General features: G+C 34.2%; 1 protein-coding gene across 3 annotated transcripts in view; it reads left to right on the top strand.

Annotated features, from left to right (window-relative positions):
* Ptp69D (Protein tyrosine phosphatase 69D) overlaps positions 1 to 19,079 on the top strand; it is a 58,026-nt gene that overhangs the window by 14,101 nt on the left and 24,846 nt on the right. For 2 of the 3 annotated variants that reach the window (XM_068768688.1, XM_068768687.1), the window contains exons 2-3: positions 16,663 to 16,804; positions 17,350 to 17,621. In XM_068768688.1, coding sequence (XP_068624789.1) covers positions 16,663 to 16,804; positions 17,350 to 17,621 — 414 coding nt within the window. The remainder of the gene's footprint in view (positions 1 to 16,662; positions 16,805 to 17,349; positions 17,622 to 19,079) is intronic. The other variant, XM_068768689.1, reaches the window with a different exon arrangement.

The following is a 19,079-nucleotide window of genomic DNA, read 5'->3' as shown; positions in this document are numbered from 1 at the left end:
TCGACTGTCAGAGCTGTGTCGTAATTAGTAGCAGCCACGCGAAGTCGGGGCACGACGGTGTCTAGACTCACTCTAGGGCTACCGACGTTTCTGAACAATATGTATTTTGTGTCAACTTCAAAAATTATTTATTATACATCAAATTATAGTATTTTTTGTAAGCCCAGAAACAAAGAAGACAGTAAACAAGAAACAAGTTTTCAAAGAACGCTTGTTTGCTAAGGGTTATTACACTATAAATGACGTCATAAGAGATAGAACACTTTAGGAATTGATGTATTTTTAAAATATTAAAAAAAATGTCTTGTCCTGATATCTGTAGGATTTGATCCGGTAGAATAATTCTAGTAAACCAAACAAAAACTAACAAAGCCAAAATGTGATTTTCCAATATTTTCACCAATACAGAAAAATCGAATGTTTTATACCATACTGATTTGAGTGCATAAACGGTACGTTTTGTACACGTAGATTTGAATCTTTTATAAACACGAAAAATACCAAACCATTGGTATTATAAGAGGTGCCAAATCAATTACCGAGTACTAAACATACAATCTCAATCTTCCACGTTGGAATTATTTATTAAAAGAATAGATGTTCATTAGTTATTTTACTCAAAGGTGCAAATGTCACTTGGATCATTACGGTTTTATATAGCGTAGCTTATACTAGATAATAAATGTTAAATGGTAGCTGTTAGCACACCATAAGCCGTATGGCGACCACTGGTGGACATAACCGCCTCCAAAGATTTCTAATAGACTCGAGTGAAAGCGGCCTACGCCCAACAAGAATTTTTTTTTTAAATTTAGTTGTATTCTTAATTGATTTTCTGGTCCACATCTATTCATTCATTTTCAACAATGTTTAATGCTTTTAACCTTTTCCATCTCTTCGATCTTACTGTACAAATTGTGTTGTATCAGAGTATACTTGTTGTGTCCTGGCCCCGTGGTGTTATTCTGTTGTAGTCTTTATGATAATGGTTGAGGAGTTCCGACTCGGCCTTGTGATGGTGATACACAAGGCCAACACAAGCGCAATGCGGTTGAAACTGATTAAAAAGGCGTCAAAGAATGCCGTTTGGATTTAGTCTCTAGGAGTCCGGCATAACCCTTTCGTTGCTCTGGCATGGGAAGGGTATTCCAAGAATTCCTCCATGACACAAAAAAAGTGTACGTGTCAGTTTGTGTTTATGGATTTTATTGGTTATGGTTTCTCTACCCGGTTGTCAAGGATATATTGGGGACAGTACAGTGGCACCTGAAATCTGATCTTCGTAGTGGGTATAGTACCTGGCATTTGATACTACGGAAGTATTAATGTTTTATAAATACAACCCTGTTATAAATATTATACGATACGATACATATATATATATATATATATAAATATATATATATATATATATATAAATATATGTGTATATATACACACACATATATATATATATATATATATATACACATATATATACACACACACGCATTTATTTACTTATTTATTTACTTTATTGGAGATAAACAGTAACAAAAAGTAGTAAGAAAGTACAAACTAGAAGCATAGACATATAAAATTAGTTACAATTGCTACCTTTTAACTATCTCACTGAAAACATTTAATGATTTATGGTCAAACAATGACAGAACAAGTAAAAACATTAATAAACAGGGGTCAAAGATTATGGTTTATAAACTTATATTATGTTTGTTTATATATCTATATCATATATTTATATTATATGTACGATATACATATATATATATATATATATATATATATATGTATCGATCGATGTATATATACATTATATAGATTGTAAACTATTTAATAGGTATTAGCGTGTCTAATAAGGTGTTCTTTGACGTCTCAAGACGCCAAGACATTCTGTATTATCTTTATAATAAAGAGTTTTTTCTGTAGTTAGTTGCGACATAAATGAATACGTAAAATTGAAGTAAAATATTCAGTTGTCAGGTCCTTGCGGACAGAGATAAGGTGTCTCGTGTTGTGTGAAATCGAAAACCGACGTCGGTCACTAAGTTAGCACAGTTCACAAACTCAGACTAAGTTTAAGTTGAAACAATTATTATTTCATGTAGTAAAAGCATTTAAACGTCTTTGATTCTTTTCGGGTAATATTATGCAATCATAGTAACAATTAAATAGTTAGGCTGTCATCATCCTAATCATTTCAGCAGTAAGACATCCACTGCTGTAATAGTCATTTCCCATCAATTTCGAATTGGACCGGTGTGATAGCGGATTGCATCCGGCGTTTTCCGACGATATTTACAAGGTCATCTGTCGACTTTGTGGGTAGATGTCCTTCACTGCGCTTACCGATCCGTTTTCTCTACTCCAGAACCTCATGTTTCCAGCGGCCTTCAGTTGTGTGGCCTGCCCACTGGTAACTCAACTTGTAAATTCACATGGTTATGTCGGTTATGTTCGTTTGTCTACGAATATCCCCATTCCCGATTGGATCTCGATAGATATATCCCGAGCATACTCCTTTCCAAGGGTCGTGGAGCGACTGTGTGCTACTCAATGAGGCGTGCAGAGACCATATTTGACTCATGTTGTGTGCATTTGGTATAAAAGATGCAATGACAATATAAAGATATATAAACGTGTTTTTTTATAATTATTTTTAGGGTAGTCAATATATAAAATATTTATAATTAAATCTTCTGTCTATATAAAACTATAGCTAATCATTTAAGTTGGAAATTGTTCTAATTGCTTGTACTTAAACATGATGACAACATTTCTGAAAAATTTATTATATTTTATCATTAAATAGTGTCGTGAATAATGACTAGTTTAGAATGTTGACATCCCTAGTAGCGTCCCCTACCGGTTGCCGTTCAACAACGTATTGTATATTGGGGGGTAGATTTTTGTATGGCTTTAAAGTCGCAAAGCGGTTGAGAACGTCGCGGCATATTCGTTTTAAGCGCGCCTTACAAAGTTTCATAATACCCGCCGGTAACAGACTGCGTGTTAGAACTCAGCAGGGGAAGTGTTTCCGCATTGGGACGATGTAACGGGTCGCGTGTTGCTTCGCAATTTAGATTAGTGATTAAATCAATATTTTATTGAAAAACCAAGTTATATATTTATTTATTTATTTAGATCCACCAGCGATATTTATAAAATTATTATATTTATATTTACAATTTGACGTAAGTTCAAGTATTATGAGTACCATCATTATAAGTGGTTGCAATAAAATAAATTCCACATAAAAATATTAATTTAAAAAAAATAACATTTCAAATAAAGTACAAAAAGCAAATATAGTTTTTAATGATAACTGTATTATGTCTGATACAATATATTTTTTTTGCATAAATCGATAGATAATTATGGATAAGATATAAAATGGCTAACAATTTCAAATATCTCAATTACATTCAGAGTGACTGGTTATAGGTGTAAAACCACTTTATAAGGGTGAATGTATTCTCATTGGCCATCTATTAATGTATGTATGTACTAAATAACGAAATTATAATGGTTTCAAAATTTTGGGTTATTATATATTATATTTAATTAATGTTATACCGTCTGTCCTTGTAATTGTATTGAAAAGTTATTGGCTTGCTGCATTACAAAAGTAAAAATAAATAAATGTAACCTGTCTCAGAGTGTTCATTTTATACAAGTGATTCGAAATAGGTTTAAAACTTTAAAGTTCTTTACTGACAAATGAACTACGATTACTCATTTAAAGCTTTTACACATATATCCAATCATCCTGTATATATCCGAAAGTTTTGTTGTTGATGATTTTGGAGTCGTTCAGGATGTTAGCTTGATAGTAAGTAATATAAGAAAAAAGCCCATAACGAAGGTGGCTTCATCGCTATATAAAATAAGCGTCTCTTATTACTAGAATAAACTAACTGCTTGTGTTCCAGTGTGATCCGGAACATATTAATTTTTGAATTGTACAATTTAGTAAGTGCCCATACCATAAAAAGCATAGGTTTGGGCTCAAGGGTTCTTATGAAGTATGAGCTTTGTTTCTGTAAAATAAACAATTATACAATCAAGCAGCCTGTGAACCTGTAAATGCCAATGAGCAAACGGTAATTGGCAATGCCAGAAAAAAATACTATTTTCGTGTTAATTTAGCGCTCTCCGATAAAACATTGTCTCTAATTTTTTATATCACGATATCTTTTTTGCGTAGCCAAATATGAGCTCCGATTGGACATGCAACATAAATTGTTTGAGGTTTATTTCTTTGTCATATTCAGTCATACGTGATAGTGCGGTGATGACGCTTTGTGTGTTAGTTTAGATAAGTTTGTGCATAAATAAGTTTAGGGTGGTCCGTTGGCAGGATGTTAGTCCCCTTTTCCGCCGCCAATGGAACCGATTAGCCGGTTGAGTCACAACAGTGTTACATTGCACCTCCCATGGCGTGGGAGTAATGGTGAGAGGCGGCAATGCCGATATACCTAAACGTTGAAATACTTAAAAGTAGATATACATTTCAAATACGTTAACTAAGTTTGTATTTTCTTTTATTAAGCAGGGTGAAGCCTGCTCCATAATCGGCGTCCTTTTCAGCGATTTCGTAACTGTGTGGTCAGTTACCTATCTTTACGTATAACATGATCTTACAAAAATGGACATTTTTTTGCAATCTATTTCTTTTTTTTTTAATAACGTTTTAATTGTTTATTTTTCTTCGATGATCCCAATTTTGTTCATCGGACATTTTATGATTTAGCTTTTTCCAGAATCTACCTCGTCTTATAAAAAGTTCTTTCCGCAAAACATGACTATACCAGTGTCGGTATACCGGACCTTGCATTTTATTTCTTCTTTTCCTCCTGTGCTATTTCACCTTATTTCTCTTAGGGTCGTTTCTTCTAATCTTATCTCCAGTCGTAGTAGTTGGATTATTTCAAAATGAACTCTTCGAGTCTAGATATATTTTGGTGGTCTCTACCCAGGTTATCGGCAGGCTACAAATATCTCTTTTTGATCCAGCTCTTTCTAGAACCTTCCTGGTGTTTAGTCCGTCTTCTCTGCGCATAATATACGGTTCTTCTTCACTTTTTAAATTCTATTCCATCTCATTTTAGTCTTCTTTTCTTTTCTGTTCTAATCGGCCATACAAATCCTGTCTCATCACTCGACGTAGTTGCATCATTTTGCGATGAAGTTTAATAGTTTTCATATCTTTCTTGATAGTTTATATTGAGGTTATTGGCTGGATACCCATATAACTTTTTGCTCCAACGTAATCCAAAAACTTGTTGTTAGCCTGTCTTCTCTACGCATAACGTGGCTATACTTACATAGACCATTATATTGCATTGCATTGAATTATAATGCAAAAGTGTAGCAGAACAGCAAGAAGAAGTGTATTCTTTCTTTTATCTCGTGTCCTTTTCTTTATTTTCTCTTCTAATCGGCCCTTATGATTATGTTTTCACTCTGGGCGTAAGTGACTTCTTTTTGATTCTGGTTTTTCTAAAACATTCCTAGTCATATTACAGTTAATTATAACTTCTATACTAACAGTTCCACAGTGCTTAAATCTCATTTATTAGTCAATGTTTCAATTATGAGTAGTGGTTAAAGTTACGAAAAGGATTCGATCAGTGTGTCCATACAACACTGCATTAGTCATTAGCAGATTAATTACCCTGCCTTTCATTTTGTCGGATTGTTTTCGAGTTTCAATTACTTCTACTATTTCAAAGAGTTTAATGCATAGTTTTTGTTCGGAACGCCATAATTAAGTTATTTTTCTTTTAACTTTGGTTTTAAAGGTAATTGGTTGTCGGTGTAAAAGCTTTAAAGGGGAGAATTCATAGTTGTTTTGACACCAAAAACCTGTAAAGTTATATCCAGTTTTGCACAAAATAAATCTATGTTACATTAATTTATTTATCTGTTAAAATGGGACTGGACTATAACTTCTAACAGTCTTCAAAGTCTGCATGGACAAATAGAAAACAATTATTAATTTTTATGTGAATTATAATATCCGAGCTTTCAAATACGTTATCAGATTGCTAATCCATTGATTTTTGTAAAGACTGTACACTTAATTGACAGAAAATTAGCTTTACATCCAACTCTTCAAAGCTATTATACCTGTAACCAATCATTGTGTATTTGTTATCTTGTAATTAAATATGTTAAAGTAAGATTTAAGATAAGCACGTAAAAAATGAATGTAAAGCGTGCCAATGTATTATGAATGTAAACATGTTCTCACGAGGCATTGAACTCAAACGAAATAAACGGTCTACACGGATCCATCGCGTCGTGTTACGTAATATGGAGGTTGAACAGCTGTTGCTTCTCAACTGCGGAACGACGGAAAGAATACATTTTTGTTTATTTTCATTAAAGCATAGCGCAATCTACGCGTTAGCTCGTTACATGAAAGCGACCATACCGGGGTCATGATACCCGATAAAAGATAAAATACAGAATAAAAAAATTCTTAATTTAAAAATCTTCGTTCGATTTTTGTACCTGTTTTTTATAATATACAGGGGAGTTTGTTATATGTGTAAACGCTTTAAAGTTGTAAATTTACATAAGCCATAAGCGTTTGAAAAAAGACGAGTGATAACTTGAAAAAAGTAAGAAAGTGGTTTAAATCAAGAAAAATGGTTTTAAAGTCCAAATAAAATACATAACTTATATTAAATTTATTCAGCTTTTATGACAGACAAGGTTTTGATTTTGATTTTTTATTGAAATTTCTAAAATTCCAGTTATTAGTGAAATTTAATGGCGTTAGTAATAATGATTTTAATGCTGGTAAATACAGGGAGATAGATGGATGTAAAACCTTTAATAAGGTTATTGTATAGATTATTTGTCAAAATTTTTTTGTAATCGTGTATAAAGCGGGTTCTTTTGAATGTTACATTAATTTATTTTTTGTAATGACGTAGGCCAATAATTTCTGGCAGTACAGTCTACAGGTCCAGAGAGTAAACATAGGTAATCCGAATTCAAAAAACGCTTTTTCTATTTACTATATTATCATTGATTTATTTGTAAAAAAAATTAATTCTGAATATGGCGTACCATAGATTAATTGACTCAAAATAATCAATACCTTTTAAGCTTTTAAAGCAATCATCCTTTATACTATAAGAATTATTAATTTTTCCGATTTTAATTAAAACGATTTTATTTTTATTAAAAAAGCATTAGGTTTTGCCGGACCTTCAAATCGATTATTATAAATTTCGGTGCGAATAAGGAAGATTCACTGAATCATCCAAGATAAGTCAATACAAGAGATTTTCATCTGTAAGTCCTTGGTTATATGGTCCATTTTAATTTGTCTCGATTCTGTGTAAAACGTACTAAAGTAAATTATGTAGCATTTATCAGTTGGAAATGTTGATAAAAAGGGCGAATGCTGTACGGACGCGAGTTCACGTAGGCCATTGTTTATCTCGGTTATAAATATAAAGAGCCGTTAACAATGCGTGCTATTGTTGGGATAGGTTCCGAACAAGGTCACATTGCTGGTTTTTAATTGCTTATTTTTTGTTTTATCCACTAGTTTTTGTGGCGTCTAATTATTTATAATGTAATGTATCAATTTATACAGAGGTATTGTCTACATATGTGAACGTTTTACGCAGCGCTTCCCGGTTTGTGGTTTTCACTCCAAAGCCAAACCCCAGCGGCTGTTATTTCTGCGCGCTATATGGCCTATCTACTGCCATTTCAACTTGCCAATCCGCTCTGCTATATCTGTTACTTTCCTTTGCCTACGGATCTCCTCATTTATGATTCAATCTGGTTGCTAAATTCTGAGCTAATTACGCATTGATATGTTTGAGATTTGGTTACGGAGGCGAAATGAGTTCTTCAGTTATATATTCAGAAAAAGCAGTAAAAACTTTTGATACTTGGAAGGGCAGACGGGGACGCCGTCCACTCACTGTTGCTCTATGGTTTGCTCCAGTTAAGTCCGAACCACATTCACTGCTGCAGCGGCCGAAGCAATGGACGCTACCGAAGTACATAGAGGGAAAACGCTTATATTATATATAACATCATCATCAACATGTCCGCCGATAGGTATGCCATGCAGTAGAAGACTATTGCATGGCAATGATTGCCACAGTGATCCATCTTACGTTGCACGTATTCAGCGACTTCCCGCGATCTTCACTGTCTTCGGTCCACTAGTGGGAGGCCTACCCACGCCGCGACGTCCGGCTCGTAGGCGCAACACGAGAACCTTATAAATATAGATATGTAAATTAGTACTAGTCGTGTTCATCAATTTAGCTGCGTTCCTAAATGATTTTCGGTTGTTGTTGGCAAGTTATATATTGGATGTAATTTTGTAATGTTTGCACACACGCCGGCCATAATATCGAGTTTCACATTGAAAGGAGCTTTTAGAATGCAATCAACTACCCCAGCGTCATTTTCAAGTGGTCTTATTGTTCTAACTGTCGTCAAAGCCCGTAGTTGTTTATAATATCACACCCCTTTAATACTTTAAAACTTCACGACTCCCTAATACACATGGGGTTAGGCAGATCTTTAAAGTTCTTTTAGCCCCAACATGGTTAGTTAAAAAGGTTATGAAAATATGAGTTTTATTATTTTCCAGTGGTCGAGTTATTATCAATTTATTTTTAATACACTTTAGACGTAGTTGTCTTATCCATTAAATAGAAATTTGTAAATAAAAATATATGAAATGTTTGCGTGTCTTCGTTATAAGTCTTAAGATACATGAATATGAACATCCTTATTTGCCTAGTGCTTGAGCACACATGCTACTCTCTGGAGGCAGAAAAATTCTAAGCCATCTTTTCTCAAATATCTCGTGTGCATCTTATAACCATCGTATACCTCAGATGATTATTAGGTCTTTCGGGGATACTGTAGCAGCTCTTTGATCCCATTGTTCTCGACATTTGGGATTCACGTAGAGAAGCCTACATTATAATATTCTCTACACAAATTTCCGCATCAATCCGATTCGGTTCTCTCGAGCAAACTAGAATCGTCCCTTTTCGAGTGAGGCATTATAACGACTAGATCTGAGGCTTTCGAAGGAACTTTCCTGCTTAGTTCCTCCAAATAAAACTGAACTAATTGCCTTCAGCGTCTGTCACGTCCGGTGAAACTTCAAATTACAATTGGCAAAGAGAAGTACGTCACGTATTACATTTTCAGAAAAAAAAACGCGGAACTTCTTTAATTCCGTTGCGAATGTCTTAAATCAAATACAGAGTTTTGAATGAATACTCGAGTCAAAAATTTATGGAACACGACAATGGAACCAAGGGCTCGTCAGTTACTGGAAAACAATTGGGTACGTGCGTAGACAATAGCCGAGAAAAGGGTCTACAGGAAAAGGGTCCCTTACTTGCATTTTTACGGTTAATAACGATAAGACGATTCCTGACGCAATTTAAGATTTGATAAATTAATAATACTTCTGGATTTTTTACACCGCTGGAAGTATCTTTTATAAAAGTTTATCTATCTCTTTATAACGAGCATGGACCGCTGCTCTAGAAGATTCTGTTTTTTAAGTTTTCAGCAAAGCGCTGTTCCGTGATATTTTTGTGGCTTGTGATGGCTGTTACAAATGTTATTTACAGATTGTGCGCGTTTAAAGTGGTAGGGCGTAAATAGAGCTTAGAACCTCGGTTTAGATAACAAAGCTTGTGGCTCTCTTAGTAACTTAGGCTCGAGCCGTTACAATATCGTTACGTAGAAGTATAGGAATGTTAGATTTATTATTCTTGCATAACATACCTAACGGCTCGGAGTTTTGTGAAGAACTCAGTAGAATTGACAAAATACTCTCTGGATCGCATTTAGCTCTTCATCGTCCTTCTTCCCATAGGACGTCGACTGCGGGATATAGGCCTCCCCCATAGTTTTCCAATAGGACTTGTCGAAAGCTGCTCAAATCTATCGTCTTCGGACTTTAACAAGGTCTAGAATGAATGCTAATTATTGTACTAATCTATAATGTAACTCTTACATGGCTAGACTTACTTCTACCTTTAACTGTTGATCATTCAGAAAAAAAAACTTATCTATGAAATGGTCTTTTTGTTTATTTTCTGTAGCATTTTCTTTCATTGTTGTTCAATATTGTTTTACCTCGTTCAAACAAAAATATTGTGCACGCCTATGTCTAATGTATTTACTAGTATTAACATTAATTATAATGATTTACGTATATGTTTATGTTAACATTGTTGATGATCCTTAGCTTGTGATATAAATAAATGAGTTGATGAACAGATTCACAATCTATCTCATTAGTATGACGAGCTAAGGATGTGTTTACATAGCCTTTAAGTATATCTTACGATTTGGCGAGTTTTTGTACAGATTTTTATTTAACACGTAAAATTGATTTTCATCTCGCCTAGGGCTCACCCGTGAGTCATCCCTCACTGAACCATTTAAGCCACGTAGGTCACCCATGAGCCATGTATAAGAGGCATACGTAACTTTTCACACAAGACATATTTTAAACTGCTACTAATTACAACTATCAAATAAAACGCACATAAAAATGGGCCATGTGGTTCTGGGACGGCGTGGTTTTCTAATGTAATAAAAACTTACAGGTTTTAGACGTTCTACGTATAAAATTGCATTTTATATGTATATACTTAATTTGTCCGAATGGAATAGTATGCTAGGCTCATCGTTAGGCTGCAAAATATACAAAACGTTAACATGTTAATAAAAAAATAACCGGAGTAATGACGAAAAATTTATATAACATATGAAACACAGAAACTATCAATCAGGATTGTATGAATTTTTAGATTATTTCAAGCCACTAGAAAAAGGTATAAATAAAAAAAAACAATCGTCAATTCGAAAATGGAATATCCGAGTTGTATTTATGAAGTGAAATCGTTTCTTAATTTGAATTTAATCATACATACATGTGTTCTAATTTCGAAAATGAATATCGAAGTGAAATTACGATAAGTGGAAAGTAAGTACGTACATTATAATTATTTTTGATTGAATATTCTGTGTATCGGTAGTCTGTCATTAGGTCTGAATTATTTATGCTCTTGTTTATAAGTACACTCGACCTGAAATGCCTTTATGTTTGAAAGATTAATTAGCGAAGTTCATTTTTCGTGTATTTATTTACTTTTCTATTTATTGTTGAATATATAACTTTGTACAAAATATTTTTGAAACATTTTATTTCTTACACACAATATGTAATCAATGACGATGTAGTAAAAAAAAAACCATTCATTTATAGAATGTCTTCTTTAAGTACAAAGTTTGAAATAATTAAAATCTAACAGGACCTTATTGGCGTATCTTTATTGACAGATAATGTTTTTTTTTCGATTTCAATATTAGATGTCATATCTATATATCGTCACCAATGTATGTATGTAACCGTTTATACGAATGTCCTGTTCGTCAGAAAAGAAGGACTGTCTACAAATCTGATGCATATCTACATTTCTTACTTCTTAGTTCTTCTCGTTTTCTTAATAGGCTTTTTTCATTTATCTCCATCGCTTTTGTTGCCTCCCCCCTGGCTGTTGTTGGTTCTATGATCTTTATTCTAGCTGCAATTAGAACTCATGTTTTATAGCAATGTGGCCGAGCCATTCTAATTCTCTATTTTCTCTTGACTATAAATCCAATATTTGTGACTTTACTTTTATTTCTGAGCAACTTGTTTGTCTCTCGGTCCTTTAGAGTGACACCCACCAGCTCACTATTGCCTATTGAATCACCTTTTTATATCATTCCTTTCTTGGTAACCTATGTTCCTGCTTCATATGATCGGAAGCCCGCACTGGCACTCAAATATTTGTATGCTTACTTTGACTACTGAGATTTGTCTCTTTCTGCGGGTTTAAGATTATTGAGCAGAGAACATAAACCGGCAAGCGGAGCGCAGAACGTCTAACCACAAGGTGGACGGATGACCTTTTAAAGGTAGTCAGTGCAGGCCGCTTCCAATCGTTCCAATTGCAAATCTCTGTGGGAGCCCTATTCCCAGCAGTAAATGTCCTACTGCTGAAATGATGATGATATAACATTCGATGCTAAAAAAGCTGCGTAGGTTTATACGCTAATAATTGGCATATCACATGATAATGTCCTCACGAGAAATTATTTTCTATTACAACTAATGAAACAATAATGTTCATGCACTACTGTTATACAATAATGTATCCGACCAGTGTAAATAAGACTTACCCTCAATATAACCACTGTGACGCCTTCGGGCAAATGTCGGCATATATATGTATTTACTTTTTTAATTAAAATATTTAGGTTATTCCGAGAAATCTTCGCTATCTGTAATTATTTTCTTTGCTTGTATTTCCGCTTTGTAAAATTAAAGGAGGAAAAATATGGGAAGTAATAGTTTAGGCTTGGGGGAAATCCCGGGTATGTTCAGGAATCAATAAAAGACAAATTATACTGTTTCGATTTGTGTGACTTTGTTGTGGTGTAATGATAAATAGGTCTTGTCTGAGTTATCGATTCTTGACTTAATAAATGGCTTGATTTAATAAATCTGTTACCGGAAACGAATTGAAATTTCTTGATACGATTTAACTTCGTGAAACCTATAATTTTACTTGTAATATTTTACGTTATAGCAATATCCTTACATATTGTTTGATAGTAAAACCTCTAAATATAAAGGAAAAGAATTCATGAGTATTTCCCAAACTATTTCTGGCAATCTTCCTTTTTTCCAATAATAATACTATCTTTAGTTTTCTTACTAGTAATTATCATAATTTAATTAGCCGTTGAACGTAATATTGCCTCTCCAATAGATTTCCAAAAGAACCGGTTGGAAACGGCCTGCATCCAGCGTCTTTCGACAATTTTAACGAGCTCTTAAGTCCCACCTGTGGGCTATGTTTCGCTGCTTAGTAAAACAAAAAACTTATAATTTTAAATAAAGTAATTGTTTATTGAGTAAACATACATCATTTTAATAATAGAATGATACTTCCTTCTAAAGCTTAAAAACTTATAACAGGCACAACTTCTATAGTATCTTAAAAGTTTTAAAAAAAGACTTGAGGTGATTAAAGGAGTGTTTTTTATACTTCCTAGATTTCGTTTGCGTTTATATAGAAACTTGTCAAACTGATTTCAGGTGCCTTGGGAATCTTTGTATTGTTGTAAATTTTAAGTGCGTTTTGTATTTCCTTGACATTCTGAAGATATTCTGTGTTTTATTAAATAATCACACAATTTTACACGATCATAATGTTTTCAAATTCCTTCACATATTGTTCTTTTAAGCGGTGAAAATTTTCTCTGTTTTACATGGTCTTTTCGTCGACGATAATTTAGTCTTGGCTGGAGATAAACACTTCTCAGTTTACCAAATATATTGAGAATCTCGTCAAAGCTGTATGAAATGCAGCACATTGATATATAAATAAACGCCGCGGATGTAACTTAACAACTACCTCCGGTAAAATTATTCCACTATAGTAAATAGGAGGTCCTTCGGTATACCCTCTCTTATTTGATACCATGCAGGGGGCATGGTATAATCCGATAAAAGCTACTGACAAATTTTGGGGTTGTCTCAAGAGCTCTGTTTAATGCTAAACACGTATTGAGCGACTGGGCAAATCCAGATTCGCAATCAAGATCCTTGCGCCTAGATTCCGAGGAGCACCACCCTTAGTGTTCGGCATCCAAATCTATTGAAATATTTATTTAACGGTCAGAGATTTCCAAGGAAACTAATACCTAAAGAGTTTAGTTACTAAATTGGTTTATTTATTTTTATACATTTTATTTCCCATTTAGGACCAGAATGGTAGATGAGCCAAATTTGGTAGAATCTAAAATTAAATTAAGCTTCTATAAAATAGCTTTTTTCATAACATTACGCAGGCTACAAGGCGCGTTTTGATCTGAGAACAACAAACAACTATCTTGACGGTTTTTATTCTAAGCGTCCTTAATGTTTTTGCACTTCCAATCCGCAAACCGCGTATGCTGTGCTCAGGATTTCTTAATTATTCTTAATGGTCGCCGCTGTTGGTTACCTTTCGTAATTCCTCTATCCTAGGTATACAGTGTAAGAGTTATAATAATTATTCATTCACCACCTTTTCTTATTTCTATATTATTCTTCCTTCCATACTCTTCTTCCTCCCATCTTATGTAATCCATTCTTTTCTTTTTTATTCGTTACATTTAATACCCCGCCCCACTTACATCACCTTCCCTCCACGAATAACTATAGGTAGTGCATTTTTTTCCTTGCTTTTATATCTTGGCTTTATTATACAATTAATACATTTGAGTTTATTTAGTTATTACTTTTTTATTTTCTTAACACCATATAGCATCCTTTCAAAAGTATTACAATGCGTTGCTATATTTTTTTTTGTTATATCAGCCTATATGTTTCTCTTTATACTTACTTTTATATTCCTCCGAACTTCTTTTTTTAGAAAAGAGGAGATCCGTAGACGAAAGAAAGTAACTGGGCAATGTCCTAGCGGATTGGCAAGTTGGTGTGGCACTGGGCAGACTACATAGCGCGCAGAACTAATAGCTGTTGAGGACTTAAATCTCTGGAATGGAGATGACGGATCGCTTTGTGCGGCGAAAAACTTCCACCACGCGGTGAATTTATGACTTTAATGAGGTCGTCGGAAAACGCTGGGTGCAGGATGCTTCCAATTAGTCCTATTGGAAATCTAATGATCTATGATTGAAATGATAATAATGATGATGAAACAGTTACATTACGAAGTGGGAAAAAACCGAATACGTGGTTACTATTTTTTTTATTTGCATAATTTAATTACATCTACGCCTTATCATGAATTTAGTTGCATTCGCAAAATGCAAATTCTCTTCTTTAATAAATCGATACCGCTATATTATAATAAATTAGCAATTTTGTATCCAATAAAAGTAACAGTATCTCGATCGTATCGTCAATTTACGGCTCTTATACAGATGGATCGAAGTGCTTTCAACAAATTGTCTGTTTGAACTCATCCCATATATTTGCATTTAACCAAACAGCTATGCAACGATTGATCGCAAACATACCTATTTACTATGTACACAAAATAGTTGCCAAAAGCTTTGAAGTCGTTGAATGTATGTGTTGCATTATTTTTTTTTTTAACAAAAGGCACCGCTGCTTATTGTGTCGTATTTTTTGCATATCGGTGGCCTATTGTTTAGTGTTTATAATGATTTACTAACATGCCTGCACATACACAGTGGTCGCACATTTCGACCAAATTTATTTTTTTGCGCTGTTTGTCTGTCAGCGCTGAAGGACGTTTAGTACAGACTTCATTACAGTAAGTTCAATGGCTCCTTCGATAGGATCAGATAGGCCGCCAAGCTCAAGTTGCTAAGGTCGATTCTTCATAGCATGACTAAACCTAAGAGCTTTAAATTGAGGTTCTCGTCTTCTCCTGTTACTGGAGACATATTTAGTATTTCTATTAGAGAAAATACGGTTCGTACGATAGTTATTATCTGGTTTTCGACACTAAGGACGTTTATTGTAGGGTATTGGCTTTCCCCATTGGTTTTCGTTTTCCAGACTATCTTAAAAATGCCGTCAACTCCTAAAGTGGGCAGACGCTATTTTAAAGGTAGAAAAGAGTAAAGTTTAACAATTCCTCACAGACAGTAGCTACAATTAAAAATAATGCAGTCGGATGTTAAACGGCGATGTATCTTACAATGGTAAATGGCATTAGCCATTTACCATTGTAAGATACATCGCCGTTGGTAAATGGCATAGGCCTACTTGCGAGCCTATTCACTGTTCTCTTGAAGGTACACCCACACGACAGATGGCATCACAGATGCCGGCCAGTTGCAAGTAATTGTATACGTGCTTTATGCATCATACAAATAGCGCAAACAATGCCAACTTTACTGATTATAAAAAATATTCTTTATTTCATTAGATTTTTATTTTCTTAAATACTGTTCACTCGTTGTGATTTTCACCTTCGTATTTCAGTGGGAGAGAGTTGAAAAATATCTTGAATTAGAGAAGACGTCGATCTATAATTTGGTTGGCTGTAATCCAGTCATTATTTTTTTTTATTTTGGTTCACAATTCTCGAAATTTACACCAATGTTATAAAGTAACTAAATTATAATTAAACAAAAACTCGTGTAGTGCCTAAAACAGCGTACACCTGTTGAATTATTAAATTTGTGTACCTAATGTATAAGTTACGGAAAAACGATAAATTATTTAGGATAATACTATTATTAATTTTAACAGAGGTCAGAGAACCAGAAAAAGTATTAAATTTTTAATTTTATCGAGTACTATTTGGAAAAAAATTATAGTGGGAAATGATGGTTAACATTTGTGCCATAAAATAGCAACCAAAAACATTTTGATCGGGTAATCTCTATTGTAATTTGTGAAAGAAGTTCAGAAGAATCTCGTGGGCTATTAACATTTATATACATTGTACAAAAAGTCTTTCGGCACACACGTGAAGATATCCTTTTGTAAACATTAATTGTTGATGCAGTAAGCTATAAGAAGTTACTATTAAAGACGGAAATGTAACACATGACCAGTGTTATAGTTATGGGAGAAGTTTAACGAAATGATAATGATGTCTCCAGCTCAAGATGCTCCGGAGATTCTGGACGTGTCGTCACCGAAAGGCGACGTCGGGAAGGAGGTCAATCTTAGCTGTAGTGCGGCCCCCGAGCAGACGGAGATACTTTGGCTGTACCAGGGAGAACCGGTTAAACTTAGCAATAGGTAACGTGTTTTGTTCCTATAGTAAGTATAATAATAAAAGTTTCAAAACGAAAAAAAGAATAGCTTTAGAAAACCGCTGAATGTTATTACCGAGTTTAACTTTCCAGCTTCTTTAATCTAAATCAATAAATCTGGAATAAAGGCTTGGCATTTGTTTGTTTACAATATAACTCACAATCAGTGGTAACCAAATGGATTTAGATTTGTATGGTTATGCCCTATGGAAGCACGGTCTATTCCACCACCTACAATTCACAGACTAGATCATACAGAGTCAAGGGGATCTCGCTATCCTTCTTGATCCCAATGTTTGTACTTTGCTTCGGTCTACCATTATGTTATTTATCTGATATGTCATGATTAAATAAATGGTCCACATCAACTCAACCTTTCGAAAAGGTGTCTTATTAGAACTTAGGCATTAGTCAACCACTGTGACATGCGCTTTGTTATGGCTGACATTTGTCCAAGACAAAAAAAGAGACGATCATAAATAAATTTGATTTACCATGTAACACCAGTACAAACAAATATTGAATTTCCAGGATCAAAGTTCACACGGAAGAGAGACAGCTCCAAAAAAAGGATCTCGATGGCAATCCGCAGAAGTACAAAATGTCTAATCTTTCCATAAGTAATGCAACATCTGAAGATGCTGGAAACTACACATGCATCTCGCAACTAGGTGAAGCGAAGATCGAAAGATTTTTGATGTTGGATATGAGTTTTCCTGGCAAGCTGGTGAAGAAAACGCCCGGCCCGATTAAACAGAACGCTACGGATCAGGCAAACGTAACAATGCAGTGTGTTTTTGAAGGTAAAATAGATAGCTTAAAATTATTTATTCATTTAGCTGAAAGGTTCTGAAGTGGAGACCGTGGTCGGGAGAGGCTGAATGCAAGTCGCTTCCAGTCCGTTTTTATAGGCTATGTTTGTTATCTCCTATAGATTTAGTACAGCACTAGACGTCTTACAGCTGAAAGTTGTTGACGACGATGAGACTCAACGTGTTCTATAAAATGATACTTTACTGAAAAATTTTATTAAAATGTATTAAGCTGGTATTTTGTGTGTAGCTTGAGAAAGAGTTATTCATGATACTGGTTTAAGACGGCGTGTGAAAGTTCTTACAGAAAAAGACAGGCAGAGTTTATTGTGGACTCTTCTGCAATCATAATAAGCTTCGGAATCAATTTCAAATTGATTTTAGAACAGCTTAATTTGATACTAGTTTCAATCAAATTATGTATTCAACATTAGTTTCTAATTATTTACATTTGTCTCTATTTTTTAAATATTTTAAGTGTATAATTGCTACATTAATGATAAATCCATGCAGTGTTTTGAAAATTTGTGACGAACTCATTTTTTATTATAACGGTGTCAAGTGTAACGTGCACTTGACACCGTTAACGTTTTGGAAAAGCTTCAAGTATTATATCGTTACCGTAAAAATTTCTTATACAAATACATTAAACGTTCTTTACTTATATATTTATTATTTTAGATTGTAATAATCTCCTTATTAAAAAGTTATGAGAACTTGTTATTAATATTACTATATATAATGATGTATGTATAAGTCGGGTACTCATAAATATTTATTTAAATTTACACTTCATAATATAAATAATTTGACGTTTCTAAGTTCGTCTTAAAACGCTTGATCAACGATCAACCAATATTATTGGGAAATATATATGGAAGGCCCATGTTCAGCAGTGGACATCACAGGGCTAAAATGATGATGATTAAACCGTATCGTTCGTAAAATTAGTAAGCGCAGATGAAGTATTTCGTTGTAACTGACAAATGCACTTTGGGCCGTTAGCAACCAAGGCGTTCAATCCAATAGAAGATATTCTATTGGATTGGGCGTCTTAGTCGTCAGAGAGTTTCATGAAGTAACTAATCGGAAAGGGCCACAAAGGAATCTCCTGTCTTAGCTGTTACGCTTTTAATATTCTTATTTGAGGGTGCTTCAGAAGGATCGGATCCACCAGTTGAGGTTATCATATTAAAAAGATGTATTGCGCGAGAGATATTGTATCAACATCATTCCTATAGAACTGTTGGGAAGCGGTCTCTGTTCAGCATCTTCCTCCATCCTTATATACGTAGTCTGTCTAGTTTGTGGTTGGATGTCCTACGATGCCTTTGCTGCCTCGTGGTCTCCCCTCCAAAAGTCTGCGCTCTATTGTGTAGGTTTTCAAAACTACTTGTATAGCACAGTGTAATTATCGCGTCGTTTTTTTTTTATTAAGAGGTAAAATAT

The sequence above is a fragment of the Battus philenor genome, unplaced genomic scaffold, assembly GCF_028537555.1.
Source record: "Battus philenor isolate CCGP_79_NKW_IND1 unplaced genomic scaffold, ilBatPhil1.0.hap1 SCAF_26, whole genome shotgun sequence".
Taxonomy (NCBI): domain Eukaryota; kingdom Metazoa; phylum Arthropoda; class Insecta; order Lepidoptera; family Papilionidae; genus Battus; species Battus philenor.
The sequence above is the reverse complement of the archived record's forward strand: the minus strand, read 5'-3'. Positions and strand labels throughout refer to the sequence as shown.